The sequence below is a fragment of the Mauremys reevesii genome, linkage group 3 (genome assembly GCF_016161935.1).
Source record: "Mauremys reevesii isolate NIE-2019 linkage group 3, ASM1616193v1, whole genome shotgun sequence".
In the NCBI taxonomy this organism is placed as follows: domain Eukaryota; kingdom Metazoa; phylum Chordata; order Testudines; family Geoemydidae; genus Mauremys; species Mauremys reevesii.
The window spans coordinates 200,850,134-200,867,927 of NC_052625.1; the positions used below are offsets into that span (position 1 = coordinate 200,850,134).

Here is a 17,794-nt window from a genome sequence, read left to right on the forward strand (position 1 = left end):
GGGGGAGGTAGTCCTGCCCCCTATTCACTCCCTCCCACTTCCCACCCCCTGGCTGCCCCCCCACAGAACCCCCAACCGATCCAACCCCCCCTGCTCTTATCCCCTGATCGCCCCCTCCGAGACCCCTGCCCCTAACTGCCCCCCGGGACCCCACCCCCTATCTAAGCCTCCCTTCTCCTTGTCCTTGACTGCTTCTTGCAACATCTGGCACTTTTGCTTTAGATATTTCCTCTAAAATTTAAGTCACAGCACATGCACCTGGAACAACATCTAAAGTCTTATGATCTCTTCAGCTACAGATTTAAATGTCTCCTGACATATAAAAGTAGGGCTAAGCTGTTTCTTTTGCTCAGGATGTGGATAGTAATATGTTAGACAGTATATTTTCTACAGATCATAAAAAAAATAAATCTTATGGTTGAACTGTAGTTCTTGGAACTTCATTTTCTTGGCAAAAAGTGCATAATTCATCATTAATAGAGCTTTCACCTGTTATATTCACCTGACAGTGGTGATGGCCATCAGGAATTCCACTGCCTTGATCAAAAAGAAGAGCAAAAATTCACTGATTCTCAGTAAGAGGTTAGAAAGTTGTGGTGAGGTCAAGGCATTTGGCAACAGAGTACTGCTCCACATGCTGACCTTGATACCCAATACAATGCAGTGCCCCGACACTTTTCTCTTCAGCAGGTGGCTCTTAATAGAGTCACCATTTTGTTTGTGCTCTAGCAGTTTCTACATTGATAAAACTGGGACATAAACGTCACAAGTGGTACAGCTCCAAGCGTGGAAGCAATGATGGAAGAGGTAGAGTAGATATGGGTCAGGCATTTTCAGGGAAGTCCTATGGCCTGTGTTATACAGGCGGTCAGAATAAATGATCACAGTGGCCCCTTCTGTCCTTAGAATCTATGAATCTTAATTTTTACCACCATGCCATAACACAAGTGATGTGGTACTCTGTTTGGGAAACAGGGACCATCACATTATACGCACTTATGACATCCCATATATAGATAGAAATAAATAAAACGACAACCATGTTTAACTTTTTAAATTATACAAAGAATTTCAACCTTCCTAATCAAATCACTTGAAAATGACATTCTGCTGGGAAAGTCTGGATACAGTCAATGTTTGAACTGACAGAGAATTAGGAAGAGCACACTCCTCCTTGTTAATATGATATAACTAGTTTAGAAGAGAGTTCTTAAGAACTATTCACTATTGTAGCTCTGGGTCGCCCTTGTTCACATCAAGAAGCCAATTATCGGATGATTAACTGGGCTGGCTACAAGGTTACTTGATCAAGAAAATGCCACACAGTAATGTCATATTTTCAGAAAATATCTTTATTTACCTAAACCTCTGCATAATGAGCTCTATGTATTACAGGAACCAAAAGGAAACCCCATCTAATGCACAAACAACCTTTCTTCTTGAAAGAACAAACTAGCATCTGACCCAAAGCAAAAATACTGGCATCAGATCATTGCAGTGTTTTGGATACTTACATCAGCAATTACTAAAGCAGAAATATGTCATCTTAAACTCAGGTCTTGGTAGTAAATAAAGGAGAAAATTTGACAAATATTTCTGGCCCTAATACAGCAATGTCCTTAAACATGTGTGTAACTTTGAACAAGTGAACAGGCCCACCTAAGTTACATGTGCTTTGCTGGGTCAAGGCCTTTATTTGTAATTTTTAAAACTATAACTATATTCTCTTGCTGATTTGGGGTCCTAACATACTTCTTTTCAAAATTTTCGTACCCCTTTAAATATTGTCTTTGTTCAGATATTGTTGTTAAAAATAGCCCAGTTTGTAAAGATTTCTCTTCCCTCCCTCCCCCGGCAAAATGTTTCAATCATTGAAAACTTTTATTGCCAGATAAACAGGGAAATTGCTTGGACAGGAACTTAATGGATGAGTTCTGCTCTTCCATGCATGACTCCTAGGTTTGATTCCCAATGCTTCATTTGCTTGACCAGCAGGAGCTGGGAACACTTCTCCATCTCACTTCAAGTGTCATAATGATTTCATTATACGAGACCATAGTAACTCCTGTGAGATTGTGTGCAGTAACTATGTGCCTACTGTGTGTTACCATTCTAGGTGTTCTTTGATTGGTTGATGCAAGATGGGTCAACAGGTCACTAGTTGGCTGGTGTTAATGCATTTGCCACTAGTGTGTCACATTTGAAATCTAGACTCCCACAGTGGTAAAAATAAGGAAGCTTTTCTTTATTGTAACGAACAGCATGTATATCATGTAATGCAGCTGGGCCATGGTAAATAGAGTAACTGTTTTAAGTGAATTGGAATAACCTGAGGATAGCTTAATCTCTCAACTGTGATGGTCTCTCATAACGAGAAGACCTGCAGGAATAATTACAGCCCGCACACACCCTCTAAGTACCTGGATCAAAACAGGAAGTCATATCAAAGTAAATGACATAGAATCGGCATGGGCATCAGTGAGGCTGCTTCTCAGAAACTAGAGCTATATAACGAGCTGTATTAGACAAGTTGGGAAAAGGATTATCTTTTGCATCTCCATGTAGACTGGACATTAAACATTATACTATTGTAAGCAGAGTCAGGATGAGCCCCACCCTGACATCTGGTGGTAAATTATGGGGAGTGTGGAAAGTGTTGCATTGGTATTTCGGTTATTTGCATGGGCACTCCCACCCCACTTAGCATACCGCAAAGCAGCATGGGATGGTTATTTTCACAGCTGTGGGAGCCCCAATTTCGTTGTTATTGGGGCAGGAGGAATGAAATGTTGTCACCCTGATTGGGTAAATGGGGAACTACAAAATTGTCTTGTGATGGGGGGTTTCATTGTCAGCTGGATAGCGCTTGCTAGATGGGGCACATGGGTTCCAAAACCCATTGAAAAGAGAGAGGCTGGGGACAGAGATCTGTACTTGGTGGTGCAGGCTTCTTGTGTGAGCCAGATGCACCAGTTCCACCTGTGCCTCTCTCCACTGTGGAATGTCAGAGTTAATGTGTGATTCCCTTAAGAATCTAGATACAGGTTACTGAGCTGAACTCACTGGGGCTCCCCTACTATGAGCTGGAATCTCTAAGAGCTGAAATCACTAAAGAGCTGGACTTGCTGAGCTGAGAGCACTGAGTACTGTGCTTATGAGTGGGGGAGCCTGAAGCAATACCGTGGAGCAGAGCAGCTGGCAGAGCGGAGTGGAGCAGTTTGTGCAGCCCTGGGTGAGTGGAGCCAAACAGCTCGTGAGGACGGCCGGAGCAGATCACAGGACAGCTGGTGGACCCGAGCAGCTGGCAGAGCAGAGCAGCCCACAGAGCCAGCGGAGCTGAGCGGTTGCGGGGACGGCTGGTGGAAGCAGAACCCCACAAAGAGGCAGGGCAGTTGGCCCCGAACCACGTAAGGTGCCCCTTTTCTACCCAGGCTGGGGAGGGGGACCTCTGCAAAGAGACTCTTGAACTCTGGGGCTGCACTGACCCGGGACAGAGACTTTTGGATTGTGGGACTTTTGGGACTGTGGGTGATTTGGGGGGTTGCTGGACTCAAGGGCCCAGAAAGAAGGACACGGCCCAATTTGCTGGGGTGGGTCTTTGCTCACGGTTTGACCCATGATCTCTAGTTAAGGTATTTTCCAGATTTAATGCTTGTTGTTGTTGATCTTATGTAATTAAACCTTTTCTGCTACACCAAGAGTCTGTGCTTGCGAGAGGGGAAGTATTGCCTCCTTGAGGCGCCCAGGGGTGTGTGTAAGATTTTCCCAGGTCACTGGGTGGGGGCTCGAGCTGGTTTGCATTACGTTGTGGGGAAGGGACCCCTAGGTATTGAACCTGGCCCTTGCTGCTATCGTTTCAGCCTGGCAGAGGGGTTACACTATTATTTTACAAGTAAATCTAAACATATCTGAGTACTGGGAATATTTACTGAAAGCAGGTTACACTTCTAAAATCCTATGCTTACTCATACCTTTCATTTTAGATATTAATAAAGAGCTTACTTCTAGTAATTACTGTTCTTCAAGAGTTGCCTCTAAGTATTCACATTTATAGGATTTGGCACCTCTAGTGTCAAACTGAGGAACTGTCTGACAAAGCCACTGGCGGAGTGCAAGAGTGCTGTCAGGCTAGATGACATCATTGGCTCTGTCTATATAAGGTAGCACATCCCTGTCTCCGATCAACTCAGCTCCTTCTTCCTAGCCCACAGAGTCCTAAAATATAAAGAACTCCACGGCAGAGAGAAGGCAGGTGGATACTAGGAAGACATTGATGCAACTCTCAAAGAACAAATAATTTACAAGTCAGTGACCCCTCTTTCTTTTTTGAGGACTTCTGTGCAGTCCCATTTCTGGCAGATGAGCAAACACTGTTGCCAACAGAGGATGGTGGGGAAAGATTTCTAGGCAAAAATGGACTGTAGCTTCAGCTTACCAAAGTGAGCATTGGATTTGGATGCCAAGTCCAATGAATAATGCTTATCAAAAGGAAGAATAGAACTGTATGTTGCTGCTTTGAAAATGTCTACAATAGTAGAGTAGACCAGTGATGTGTTTTTAAGCCAAGTACTACTGGTTTTGGAGCTATAATATAACAATGATTAGAACAAATTTTGTAAAAGAACAATTAAGGACACAGAGGTAAACAATAATTGTAATAAAATACAATATGGTGTTACAAAAGTAAATCATGCCAGTCCAACCTGATCTCTTTCTTTGAGAAGATTACTGCACTTTCTATGTCTAGAAAATTGGTTGCTCTAATCCACCTGGTACTCCTGAAGGCATTTTGCAGCAAAAAATTAAAAATTCTGTGCCAAAATTTTTTAAAATTCTGTGCACAATATTTTAAAATTCTGCAAGTTTTATTTGTCAACAAATAAAGGCAGAGTTTCCAGCATGGCTGTGGGGAGCACCGGCCACTGGCTGCACAAAGGTGGGAGATCACCCTGCAGCCTCCCCACCCCTCGACCGTCTAGGGCCAGCACAAGGTCTAGGGCCAGGCCTACCCCAGAAACACCCTGGGGCCCTGCCCCTCTATGCCAGGCACAGCAAATGTGGGGCAGGTAGGCTCAACCATGCAGGATCCAAGTGTGGAGGGGCTCAGTGTGAGGGGATCCAGGTGTGAGGTGAGAGGATTCTGTGTGGGACAATCTTGGTGCAGGCAGCTCAGTGGTGGTCTAGGTGTGGGGGGGATTTGGAGAGACAGATGCATGTTGCAGGGGTTCCAGGTCCACGGGCAATGGGAGTCTGCAGGGGCTTCCAGGTGAAAGTGGTTGTGGCTCAGCAGGTGGTCTGGGTGTTGGGGTCTCAGCAATGGGGGGGTCTGGGTTTTGGAGGAGAGGGGCTTGGTTGGCTGGGGGTCTGGGTGCAGCTAATTTGGGGTCAGTGGCATGGGGGTTTGGACATGGGGGCTCAGAGTGGTACAGGGGGTGGGGCTCGTCAGAGTGGGGGTTTGAGTGCAGGGAGCTCGGTGTGGGGTAGTCTGGAGGCAGGGGTCTCCAGATGCAGGGGTTGAGGTTCAGTGGGGTTGGGTGTGGGTATGGAAGGCTTGGGGGGTTGGTGTATGGTGTGAGGCTTGGTGGGGGTGTCTGGGTATTGGAGGTCCACATGCATGGAGGTAGGATGGATGGGGGAGCAGCTCCCCCTACAGTGACCCCTCACCACACAGTTGAGGAGCGATGGGGGCAGGAATCGGGGGAGGATGCAGAGTCAGACACCACCCCAGCCACTTCTTGCAGGGGAACAGGAAGTCCAGTCCTCTCCTGCCTCCAGCCCAGCCGGGACTAGCAGCTGATCTGGGCTCAGGGTAGGAGCCACTGGCTGCGGTGTTCACAGCCCTGCGGTGATTTCTCTCTCTGTTGGCTGCTCCGGGTGTCTGGAACGATGTATCTGTGCAGCTAGGAAGTGGTGCATCACTGCTCTTGCAGCTTCCCTTTGCTTCCCTGTCAGAAAGTCATTTTTCTGCAGGGAAGCAAAGCAATCTGCGGGAGATGTGAATTCTGGGGGAATTCTGTGCCACTGCGCATGTGCAGGAGTAACCTGGATTTCAGTAAAGCATTTGATACAGTTCCACATGGGAAATTAGTTACAAGATGGGGATAAATACACGAATAAAAAGGTGGGTATGGAACTGATTAGAAGGGAAACTACAACAGGACATGCTGAACGGTCAGGCTGGAGATTACTAATGACTTCCTCAAAGACTCATTTTGGGCCAATTTTATTTCACATTTTCTCTAATGATCTTGGCACAAAAAGTGGAGTTTGCTAATAAAATCTGTGGATGACACAAAATTGGGAGGTACTGCCACTATGGAAGAGTTCCATAACCTACAAGAAGATCTGGACAACTTTGAAAACCTAATAGCCATTTTTTCTATAAGCTAGGGACATAGCAGTTAGAAGCAACAAAGGAGGAAAAAAGACTTGGGTGTATGAGCTCCCAAAGTTCCGGGAAAGAGGCTAATGCAATCCTAGGATGCATCAGACAATGTATTTCCAGTAGAGATAGAGAAGTGTTATTATCATTATACAAGACACTGGTGAGGCCTCATCTGGAATGCTGTGTGCAATTCTGGTCTCCCATGTTTAAGAAAGATTAGTTCAAACTGGAACAGGTGCAGAGAAGAGCTACTAGGATGACCAGAGGAATGCTGAAGTTGCTTTATGAGAGGAGACATAATGGAGGTTGGCTTGTTTAGCCTAACAAAATGAAGGCTGAGGGAAAGATATGATTGCTGTCTATAAATACATCAAAACAATAAACACCAGGGAGGAAGAGGCATTATTTAAGTTAAGGGCCAATGTTGGCAAAAGAACAAATGGATATAAACTGGCGATCAATAAGTTTAAGCTTGAAATTAGACAAAGTTTCTAACTATCAGAGGAGTGAAGTTCTGGAACAGCCTTCCAAGGGGAGTAGTCTGGGCAAAAAAAACTAACTTGTTTTAAGACTAAGCTTGATAAATGTATGGATGGGATTGTATGATGAGGTGGCTTACAATGGCACGTAGTCCATCTGCAACTGCAGTTAGCAAATATCTCCAGTGGCCAGAGACGGGATGCTAGATGGGAAGAGCTCTGAATTACTACAGAGAATTCTTCCCGGGTGTCTTGCTTGTGGGTCTCTCCCACATGTTCGAGGTTTACCTGATTGCCATATTTGGTGTCGGGAAGGAATTTTCCCCCACATCAGATTGGCAGAGACATTGGGGAATTTTCACCTTCCTCTGCAGCATGGGGAATGGGTCTCTTGCTGGTTTAAACTAGAGTAAATGGGGGATTCTCTGTAACTTGAAGTCTTTAAATCAAGATTTGAGGACTTCAGTAACTCAGCCAGGGGCTATCGGCCTACTACAAGAGTGGGTGGGTGAGGTTCTGTGGCTTGTGATGTGCAAAAGGTCAGACTAGAGGATCACAATGGCCTCTTCTGGCCTTAGAGTCTATGAGCAATGCTCACTACACCTCTTAGTCCAGTGGGAAAGGGTCTCTTTACTAATAAATTCCCCTTTACACCTTTTCCCTTAGGTGGAACAAATTACCTGTAAGATTTTCTGACCGGTTGAGTCCGGTCCAGGGAATAGCACAGAGCCCTTTTCACATCTAAGGATTGTAAGTGGGATTCCCCTGGGTGATTATGGGGTCTGGAGAAGAAAACAGGGAGGGATATAGTCTCAGATTTTGATCTGTAGCAGTATATCTTAGGTATAAAGCTAGGACAAGGTCTCACCATGACTTGTCTTTATGACCTGTCCACCCTATGCCGTGGTATGGCCTGTCCATCATATGCATAAAGCACTGAGCTCACTAACCCTCCTACTGGAGGTAATAGCTATTAAAAATGCTGTTTTGGTATACAGGTATTTTAAGCTTGAGAGTGGAGTTCACAGGGTAGACCCATGAACGTTGATAAAATTACGTTCAAGTCCCAGGCTAGGGAAGGTCTTCTAGTGGTGGGAAAGGCATTCATCATGCCCTCAAGAAACCAGGAAGGTGAGAGGACAAAATTTGTCTCTAATAAAATTGTGATAGGCAGAATACAGCTGCTAAATTGACCTTCAGAGAAGCTGCAGTTTTAATCTAGCTCTGGCATTTCTTTGTTTTTCACACAACACACACTATATCCACTTGAGTCTGTAGCACTTCAAAGTAAATTGTTACCACTTCTGCATGGTAACAGTACTCAACTTCTGATAACATAAGGGGCCCATGAAAGTTGGTAGACTATCCTCCATGCAGCCAGAATGATCCTCCCTTGACCTTGAGAAAGGAAGATGAATTTGTGAGTTTATAGTTAGAGGAAGATGACACAACACTACTATCAGTATTATATTAGCTCTGTCCTCTCAGGTTCTCTTTAGGGCTCTGGATATCAAGGGAATGGAAAGACAACACACCTTTTTCCGTAACTGGTGTTCTTTGAGATGTGCTGCTCATGTCCATCCAACTTAGGTGTGTGCGCTCACCCCATGCACCAGTGCCAGAAGCTTTCCCTCAGCAGTATCCATAGGAGACCGGCTCCGGAGCCCCTTGGAGTGGCGCGCACATGCTGTGGTATATAGGGTGCCATTGGTTCCCCCAACCTCATTTCCTTCTTGCCGGAAACTCTGACAGTGGGGAAAGAGGGCGGGTTGTGGAATGGACATAAGCAACACATCTCGAAGAACACGAGTTACAGAAAAAGGTAACTGTCTTTTCTTCTTTGAGTGCTTGCTCATGTCCATTCAACTTAGGTGACTTCCAAGCAGTACCTCTTGGAGGTGGGTAGGAGTTCACAGATATGTATATTGCAACACAGCTCTGCTGAACCCAGCATCATCTCTGACCTGCTGAGTGACAGCACAGTGAGCAATGAATGTGTACACCGAGGACCATGTCACGGCTCGACAGATGTCCTGGATTGGGAAGTGTGCCAGGAAGGCAGCCGAAGATGCCTGTGCTCTGGTTGAGTGGGCTCTGATGATTGGCGGTGGAGGGACTCTTGCCAACTCATAGCACATGCAAATGCAAGAGGTGATCCAATTAGAAATCCTCTGCGTGGACACTGGGAGGCCTTTCATTCTATTAGCTGTAGAGATGAAAAGCTGAGTTGACTTACAGAAAGGCTTTGTCCGATCTAGGTAGAAAGCCAAGACCCTTCTTACATCCAATGCGTGAAGGCGCCTCTCTTCACTAATCTCATGGGGCTTAGTGCAGAAGATCGGAAGGAAGATGTCCTGGCTCACGTGGAAAGCGGACACCATCTTGGGAAGGAAGGCCGGATGGGGCCAGAGCTGGACCTTGTCCTTATAGATAACTGCGTACAACAGTTCTGAGGTCAGGGCTCGCAGCTCAGAGACTTGGCTCGCCAATGTCACCGCCACCATGAAAGCTACCTTCCACGATAAGTGATACAGGGAGCATGAGGCCAAAGGCTCAAAGGGCGGACCCGTGCGCCTGGACAGAACCAAGTTGAAATCCCACTGAGGGACTGGGGACCGAATTTGTGGAAAAAGTCTCTCAAGACCTCTGAGGAACCTGACTGTCATGTCATGGGAGAACACCATCTGCCCCTGGATTGGCAGATGAAAGGCGGAAATGGCTGCCAGATGCACCCTGATAGAGGAGTGTGCCATGCCCTGGTTCCTCAAATGAAGCAGGTAGTCTAAGATGGACTTCACTGAAGAATGTGAAGGGGAGATGCCCCGTTCGGTCACCCAGCAGGAGAACCTCGTCCACTTTGCCAGGTAAGTCTGTCTAGTTGAGGGCTTTCTACTCTCAAAGAGGACCTTCTGGGCACCTTCTGAACAGGCCCGTTCCTCAGGGTTCACCCACGCATCATCCACACTGTGAGGTGGAGGTACATGAGCTTGGGGTGCAAGAGTCGACTGTGATCCTGTGACAGCAGGTCTGGTTGGTTCGGTAGGGACCACGGAGGGATCGCTGCCAGGCTCGACAGCATCCCGAACCAGTGCTGGCGAGACCACGCTGGGGCGATCATGATAACCTGAGCCTTGTCTCTCTTGATTTTCACTAGGACCTTGCTGATGAGTGGAATCAGAGGGAACATGTGCATCAGGTTTCCTGCTCAAGGCAGGAGGAAAGCGTCAGAGAGGGAGCCCTTGCCCAGACCCTGTCTGCAGCAAAACCTGTGGCACCTCCTGTTCTGCCTTGTTCCATCTACCTCCAGGTGGAGCACCCACTCAGAGTAAGAAGTCCCCACTTAGGTGATCTGCTAGCATGTTCTTGGCACCCGGAAGGTGACACACTTCTAGATGAATTCCGTGGAATCTCAGAGTGCCTCTTAGCAGAGGGCCGAGGATCGTGCTCCCCCTTGTCTGTTGATGTAGAACACTGAAGCTACGTTGTCGGTCAAGACTTTGACCACTCTGCCCGACAAGTGAGGTAGGAAGACCACCAAGCCCTGCGAACTGCCCGGAGCTCTGACATTTATGTGTAGTGTCATTTCTTCTGGGGACTACATGCCCTGGGTCTGGAGAGTGCCAAGGTGCGTCCCCCAGCCGAGGTCTGAGGCATCCGAAACCAAGTCAACTGAGTGAGGAGTGCTGACAAAGGGAACTCCTTCCAGGACTTTCCTGGGATCAGTCCACTATCACAGCAAGGTAAGTATTGTCGCAGGGATGGCAACGACCTTTTCCAGGTGGTCCCTTGACATGGAGTAGACCATTGCCAGCCATTGCTACAGGGGTCACATCCGGAGCCTGGCATGGCACACCACATATGTCCATGCTGCCATGTGACCTAGGAGGTACAGGCAAACCCTGGCCATGGTCAGGGGAAACACAGACTTCCGCGATGAGATCTGTCAGTACCATGAATCTCTCCAGTGGCAGGAATGCCCTGGTGCAGGTCAAGTCGAGGACCGTCCCAAAGAACTCTTTCCTCTGTACCGGAACTAACGTGGATTTTGTCGTTTACCAACAGGCCAGGCAACAGCAAGTGGCTAACAGCATTGCAACATCCCTTTGGACCTGGGACCTGGAGCTGCCTCTGACTAGCTAGTCATTAAGGTATGAGTAGATCTGGACACCCCAACATCTGAGGTAAGCAGCCACCACCAACATGCACTCCCAAGCGACCAGGACAGAGAAGAACAGTGGCTCTGCCCTGACCGATGACAGTAACTCCGCCGGGAGTCCAATCTGGAACGGGGTCTTGGGGACTGGTGGCGCTCGATGGATCTGCGACGGCCTGGAGCTGGTGATCTACATCTCACAGTTGACGAATGGTACCGGGATGAGGAGTGGGACCGGGAGTCGGAACGGGCCCAGTGACGAGAAGTGCCCACACGCGGTGAGGCCCTCCTAGGGGATCGGTGACGGTCAGAGGAATGGTAGCATCAATCCCTCAAGGGGTTTCTGGAGTGGTACCGTGGCCTCGGAGATACCGGGCGCCGGGATCGTATTCCTGCCAGGGGGCGCTTGGCTCCAGAGGTCTGCGCCCGGTCGCGGGCGAGCTGTGCCTCGAGCCTCTCTGCCCATGCCCAAGGTCCAGGGACCAAATGGGGCTGCGCTGCATCTACCTTTCACCATCAAAGGCGTCGCAGCTACAGGAGGGTGAGCACTGGCAGGATTTCCCCTGCAACAGGGAACGGTGCCGCTGGGGGGTGGACTGTGGCGGTTTTAAACGAGGGTTTACCCCGTGACTGGGGAACCGCAGGAGCAGGAGTGGACAGCACTGGGAGGGACATGATCAGAGCATGAGGGGAAAGCAGTGGACATGTTATTCCTTGATTTTGGCAAGGCTTTTGATATGCTGGTATTCTTGCCAGCAAGTTAAAGAAGTATGGGCTGGATGAATGGACTACAAGGTGGATAGAAAGCTGGCTAGATCATCGGGCTCAATGGGTAGTGATCAATGGCTCCATGTCTAGTTGGCAGCCAGTATCAAGCAGAGTGCCCCAAGGGTCGGTCCTGGGGCTGCTTTTGTTGAATATCTTCATTAATGACCTGAAGGATGGTGTGGACTGCACCCTCAGCAAGTTTGCAGATGACACTAAACTGGGAAGAGTGGTAGATATGCTGGAGGATAGGGATAGGATACAGATGGACCTAGACAAATCAGAGGATTGAGCCAAAAGAAATCTGATGAGGTTCTACAAGGACAAGTGAAAAGTCCTGCACTTAGGACAGAAGAATCCCATGCAGTGCTACAGACTAGGGACCGAGTGGCTAGGCAGCAGTTCTGCAGTAAAGGACCTAGGGGTTACAGTGGACAAGAAGCTGGATATGAGTCAACAGTGTGCCCTTGTTGCCAAGAAGGCCAATGGCATTTTGAGCTGTATAAGCAAGAGCATTGCCAGCAGGTCAAGGGACATGATCATTCCCCTCTATTCGGCATTGGTGAGGCCTCCTCTGGAGTACTGTGTCCAGTTTTGGGCCCCACACTACAAGAAGGATGTGGAAAAATTGGAAAGAGTCCAGCGGAGGGAAACAAAAATGATTAGGGGGCTGGAGCACATGACTTATGAGGAGAGGCTGAGGGAACTGGGATTGTTTAGTCTGCAGAAGAGAAGAATGAGGGGGGATTTGACAGCTGCTTTCAACTACCTGAAAGGGGGTTCCAAAGAGGATGGATCTAGACTGTTCTCAGTGGTACCAGATGACATAACAAGGAGTAATGGTCTCAAGTTGCAGAGGGGGAGGTTTAGGTTGGATATTAGGAAAAAAAATGTCACTAGGAGGGTGGTGAAGCACTGGAATGGGTTACCTAGGGAGGTGGCGGAATCTCCTTCATTAGAAGTTTAATGTCCGGCTTGGCAAAGCCCTGGCTGGGATGATGTAGTAGGGAATTGGTCCTGCTTTGAGCAGGGGGTTGGACTAGATGACCTCCTGAGGTCCCTTCCAACCCTGATAGTCTATGATTCCTGTGCCGCATGCAGGGCCTCCGGCATGGACGGTACCCGGAGCTGACAAAGGCATCTGCCACTATCCAGGGTGGCTGGCGGGGAGCAGGTTGGGCTACCCCACTCAACCAGAGCTTGGGCCTGTAATCCCAATGGGGGTGAAGAGTTGCCTGGCACGGGACCTTGCTTGCACCCAGTCTTATCCTTTCCCTTGCAGGAGGTTGGAGATTGGCCTTGCACCATCTTTTTGGGCTTCTTGGTTGGAGCGACAGATGGGGACTGGTGCCAGCCAGTGGATGGTCCCGGTGGGGCACTGCATACCAAGGTCACAGTGCTCGGCACCGAGCTGGAGCGTTGCTCCAGTGCCGGGGTGAGGGCCAACTCCATAAGCAGCGCTCTTAAGTGGATATCGCGTTCCTTCTTAGTCCTTGGCTTGAAGGACTTGCAAATTTTGCACTTTTCATTAATGTGCCCTTCGCCCAAGCAACACATACAGCTGCTGTGTGGATCACTAATGGGCATGGGCCTCTTGCAGCGATGACAGGGCTTAAAGCCTGGGGACCGGAGCATGCCTTGTCCTGAGGCAAAGTCCCGTTTTGGGACCTACAAAGTCTCTAACTATAGCTAAGGGATTTACTAACACTAACTGAAAACTATATGCACTATAATACAAGAATTAATGAGTTCACATGAACGAGACAGCAACAGCGCTGGCTGAAGCAGCAACAGTTCCAGCACCATCACTGGTGGCAAGAAGGAACTGGGGAAGGGAGGGGGAGAGCCGGCGGCACCCTATATACCACAGCATATGCACACCATTCCTGGGGGCACCAGAACCAGTCCCTATGGATACTGCTGAGGGAAAAATATTCCGGCATCGGTGCATGTGGTGAGCGCACACACCTAAGTTGAATGGACATGAGCAAGCACTCAAAGAAGAACTGCATCATCTGCAAATTGGATCCCTGAAACTTATCTTTAGGAATCTCCTTTCTGAGAGAAAAGCCCTGGCTTGAGTGGAGTGTAGGACCATACCCATAAAGGTGATCCTTTGCATGGGTTATGAAGGAGGACTTCTACCCGTTGATCAGCAACTAAAGGGACTGCACGAGGTCACACATGTACTAAACTGCAGAGGAGAGACCCTGTTGAGTCAATTGTCAAGATAAGGATAAACGAATATGTTATTGTATCTGAGATGTGCTACGACTACTGGGAGGTATTTTATGAAGACCCTTGGTGCAGTGAGCAGACCAAATGGGAGGACATAAAATTGGGAGGGTCACCTGTCAACCAATGAGAAGTCAATGGGCTTATTCATAAAATAAGGCACTATTGCTGTGTGAGTAAAGGTACCAGAATCTGTCCCTTAGGCAGAAAGGAAGGAAGAAAGGAGTCCACTGAGAAAGCTATGCAAATAAAGTAGATAAAACTTTCACCACAAGTATCTGAGTGCACTGGAGGTGTAGGGTCATAAATCACCTTCAGAATTTTGTATAAAGCACTGAACTATGTCACAGGGCCTATCATATGCAAATAACTGCTACTCTGTATTTATACAAGATACTTAAAATAAAGGATAAAATATACTGTCTGTCAAACTAAGGCAAAATACTTGCAATACCCACTTTTTTGGTCATACACTTCACCAAAAATCCAACTGTTTTTTGTTGGTTATGATGGTTAGAAAATGGCTATAACAGTCCAGATTGTGAAACCCTAAGGAGTGTTGCTGAAATCAAGAAGTTTGGCATGTATTCCCTCCATACAGTTTAGCGTTTTTTCTTTTAGACATGATATCTTACCAAATAAAACCATCTGTGTTCCCTCTGGGAAAGGTTCCACTGTTCTGTTTCCGTTGACATGGTGTTTAGCTAGAAGACAAGAAGAAAAGAAAAGTATAGTAAACTATCAATTGCTATGGAAACACAAATACTCTTTTCAAAATGGCTCTAGGAAAGCCTGAAATTTGACTGGTGAATAGCTATGGCACAGCTATATGTTAAGTTTTGATTACTCATCTGTATGTCCAAAATATATCAATTTATCTCTCAGTACTGGCTGTTATCCCATAAAAACACTTGTATAACTCTAGTGATGTCTGAAGTTAGGTAAGAAGGGCCTGTTTTTCCAGAGGTTCTAAACCCCCATGGACAAACTGGAGTTCCACTTTGGTTGTATATTTAGGACAACTTATCCATTTCTAAAGTGACCCAGAGTGAGCATTATATAAACATGAATAATCACCACAGTCACAAGTGAAGCATTCTTAAAAGTGGAATTCTGACCTGTACAGAGGAAGCAGGAAAAATGTAATCCTGTATTGTTACTGCTGGGTTAAAAGCCTTTTGACATGACCACATGTGAATTTTGACCTTTTCCCACACTGCCAATCAGTAAGCTAAATTAAAAATTCATGCATCATAGTCTAATGTCACATTAATTCAATAAAAAACACTTCAACAATAGGCAATGGTGTATAGTTCATTCTGTTTCTGCATTACAGATTACCCATACCTTATACTGTTTTAAGATTATTAAATTATTGCTATCATTAGAGACTATACAATGGATCAGATGCGACTACTACTTCAGTTTATTAAAGCTTAACCTGGGAGGGAGAAGGCCGGGGGGCAAGAAGGGGAAAACAGCAAGTCTGGTTTTCACTGGCTCCATTGACTGTACAATTCAAAATTGATAGTAGTTCCACCCAAGCACTGATGTGCAATTGTTTTCTATCTTCAAATGCCTGCCACCCAATTATCTTCCACCTTCAAGCATGTCTCTGAAACTGAAACACTTTTCACACAAAGTGTATTTAGTCTCCACTGTAATCAAATTCCAACTCTTCCACTCGGTTCCTAAAAGAATTGATGCACTAGACTGAATTCAACAAAACTGCACCACTTCTTTTACTGAAGCTGAAAAGTTGCTCCACTTGAGTTTTAATTAAATTAAGTTGTCTTTTTGGATTTTCCCCACTATGTGACTGCCTGTTTTATGTTCAATTTCCAATCGCTCTCTTGACAGCACAACAGCGATTCTGTGGATCTAATATTGTGTGGAAGCAGAGAGACATATGCCATCGGCTACAGTTTTAGGGCTCCACAAGTGTATTGGAAGAGAGAGAGAGGACATAGGGAGTCCTTCCTCTGCCCCACTGAATCTGCACCGGTGTCAGGCATAACATGAGGTTTGTGACACTGGAGAGTGTAATGTGCATGTGGAGGAGGCAGGAGCTAACATTCTGGCACTGCTAATTCACAGAGGGGAATTTTTATGCAAGACAAGAGCAGAGTCCTCTCTCCACTACCTGTGTGTGCCAGGCTGGCTGTGCTGGGCTGAAAATAGATACAGTTCCAAAACATATTCTGTAGTATATCTAGTGCCTACCTCCAATACACTGCCTCCAGCATAAGGGGAAATCTACTAATTTGGATCCATATAGTTAGTGTGGGATGAAACAGACTCCATGCTAAAGCTGAATGAAATATCTGAGCTTTAAAGCAAAATGCAACATGCAAGATCTGATCCCAGAATATTCCTCAGGCCCTTCATTGACATCAGCACTTACAGTTGTCTGACCATATACGTCTGAGAGAGCAACACAACGGGATCAAAGAGCACAAACCCAAGATAAGGTGGCTGCTGTAGGTCTCTGTTCTGTAATCACTTTCCAGAGTGAGGTCCCACAGGACCTCGTCATATTGATTATTAGGCTTTACATATAGTATAACATCTTACTGTGAGCAAACCAGGTTGAACTGGGGTATTGTATTGTTTTAGGAATGCTCTAAAATGAATGTTTTCCATTAGCAGTTAGGTGTATTGCAGAAGTAATCTGAGCCTGGGTCAAACATCTACAGACAGATACTTAGGGGGGGAAGGTCAGGATGATCTGCAACTGGAGTGAGGGAAATTATAAAGTGAATTGTAGCAAGATTGAAAGCCCTGGCTATGGGGGCAGAGAGATGGTTACATATTGGAAGGGGGTGGAGAGATTAGTTCCAAGTTAGGGTAATCTAGCTAGTGGCTTACAATAAATAAGACAAAAGGGGGAGGTGTAGGGGGACCAGATGTCCCGATTTTGTAGGGACAGTCCCGATATTTGGGACTTCATCTTATATAGGCGCCTATTATCCCCCACCCCCGTCCCAATTTTTCACACTTGCTGTCTGGTCACTCTAGGTAGGGGTACGAGAAAAATTGGATTTATCATAGGAAAATAGCTTCACTCTTAACAATGGAGCACCTGTGTGTCTCTCCATCTTGTGCACCAGTTCAGGTTAAATCCCCAGGTGTGCCAGAATAGCACTCAGTGCCTCTGTGGAAACGTCACATATATCCAGTTGCAAGATCAGGACTCTCAACTGTAAGCTTTTTGGAGCAGGAAGCTGGCATGCTTTGTCTGTAAAGCTCCCTGCACACCTATAGTACTGTATAAATAAGACATACTTTGTGATAATCAATAAGTTGCAAGATGTTGATTATAAAGTTTTTTTAAAAAATACTTTCTCTGAAAGACACCTGGGTGAACTCAAATCACGTCATTTATTTTTAAGCTAATTTACCGTGCTGCTATTATATACAAACCCAGAGAAAAATTAGTGCTCCATTAAATTTAAAAAAAAAAAATCCATTAAGTTAGATTCCTGATAAAGGCATTGCCACAAAATTAACAGCATTTACTGGACCTATTAATTTAACAGAATATGTTCTCTATTGAGTCAAGATTAAAGTCTGTATTTTTTTCTTAAAACATTAAAAATTAAAAACTGTTTACTGTGGTACATCCATTCACTTGCAGCCAAGAATTCTTTCGGTACTACTTCTGGCCACATGAAAGTTACACCAAGAGCAAAATTCACAGTGCAGAGGGCATTATGAATCACTCAAGAATGCAAAATTTAATTTAATGGCTCTCCAGGCTAAGATTTTCAAAAGTGA

At 46.3% G+C, this 17,794-nt stretch overlaps 1 protein-coding gene across 1 annotated transcript in view; it reads right to left on the minus strand.

Annotated features, from left to right (window-relative positions):
- Positions 1–17,794, minus strand: part of MSRA (methionine sulfoxide reductase A) — a 443,906-nt gene that overhangs the window by 248,909 nt on the left and 177,203 nt on the right. The window contains exon 2 of the mRNA XM_039530964.1: positions 14,653–14,721. Coding sequence (XP_039386898.1) covers positions 14,653–14,721 — 69 coding nt within the window. The remainder of the gene's footprint in view (positions 1–14,652; positions 14,722–17,794) is intronic.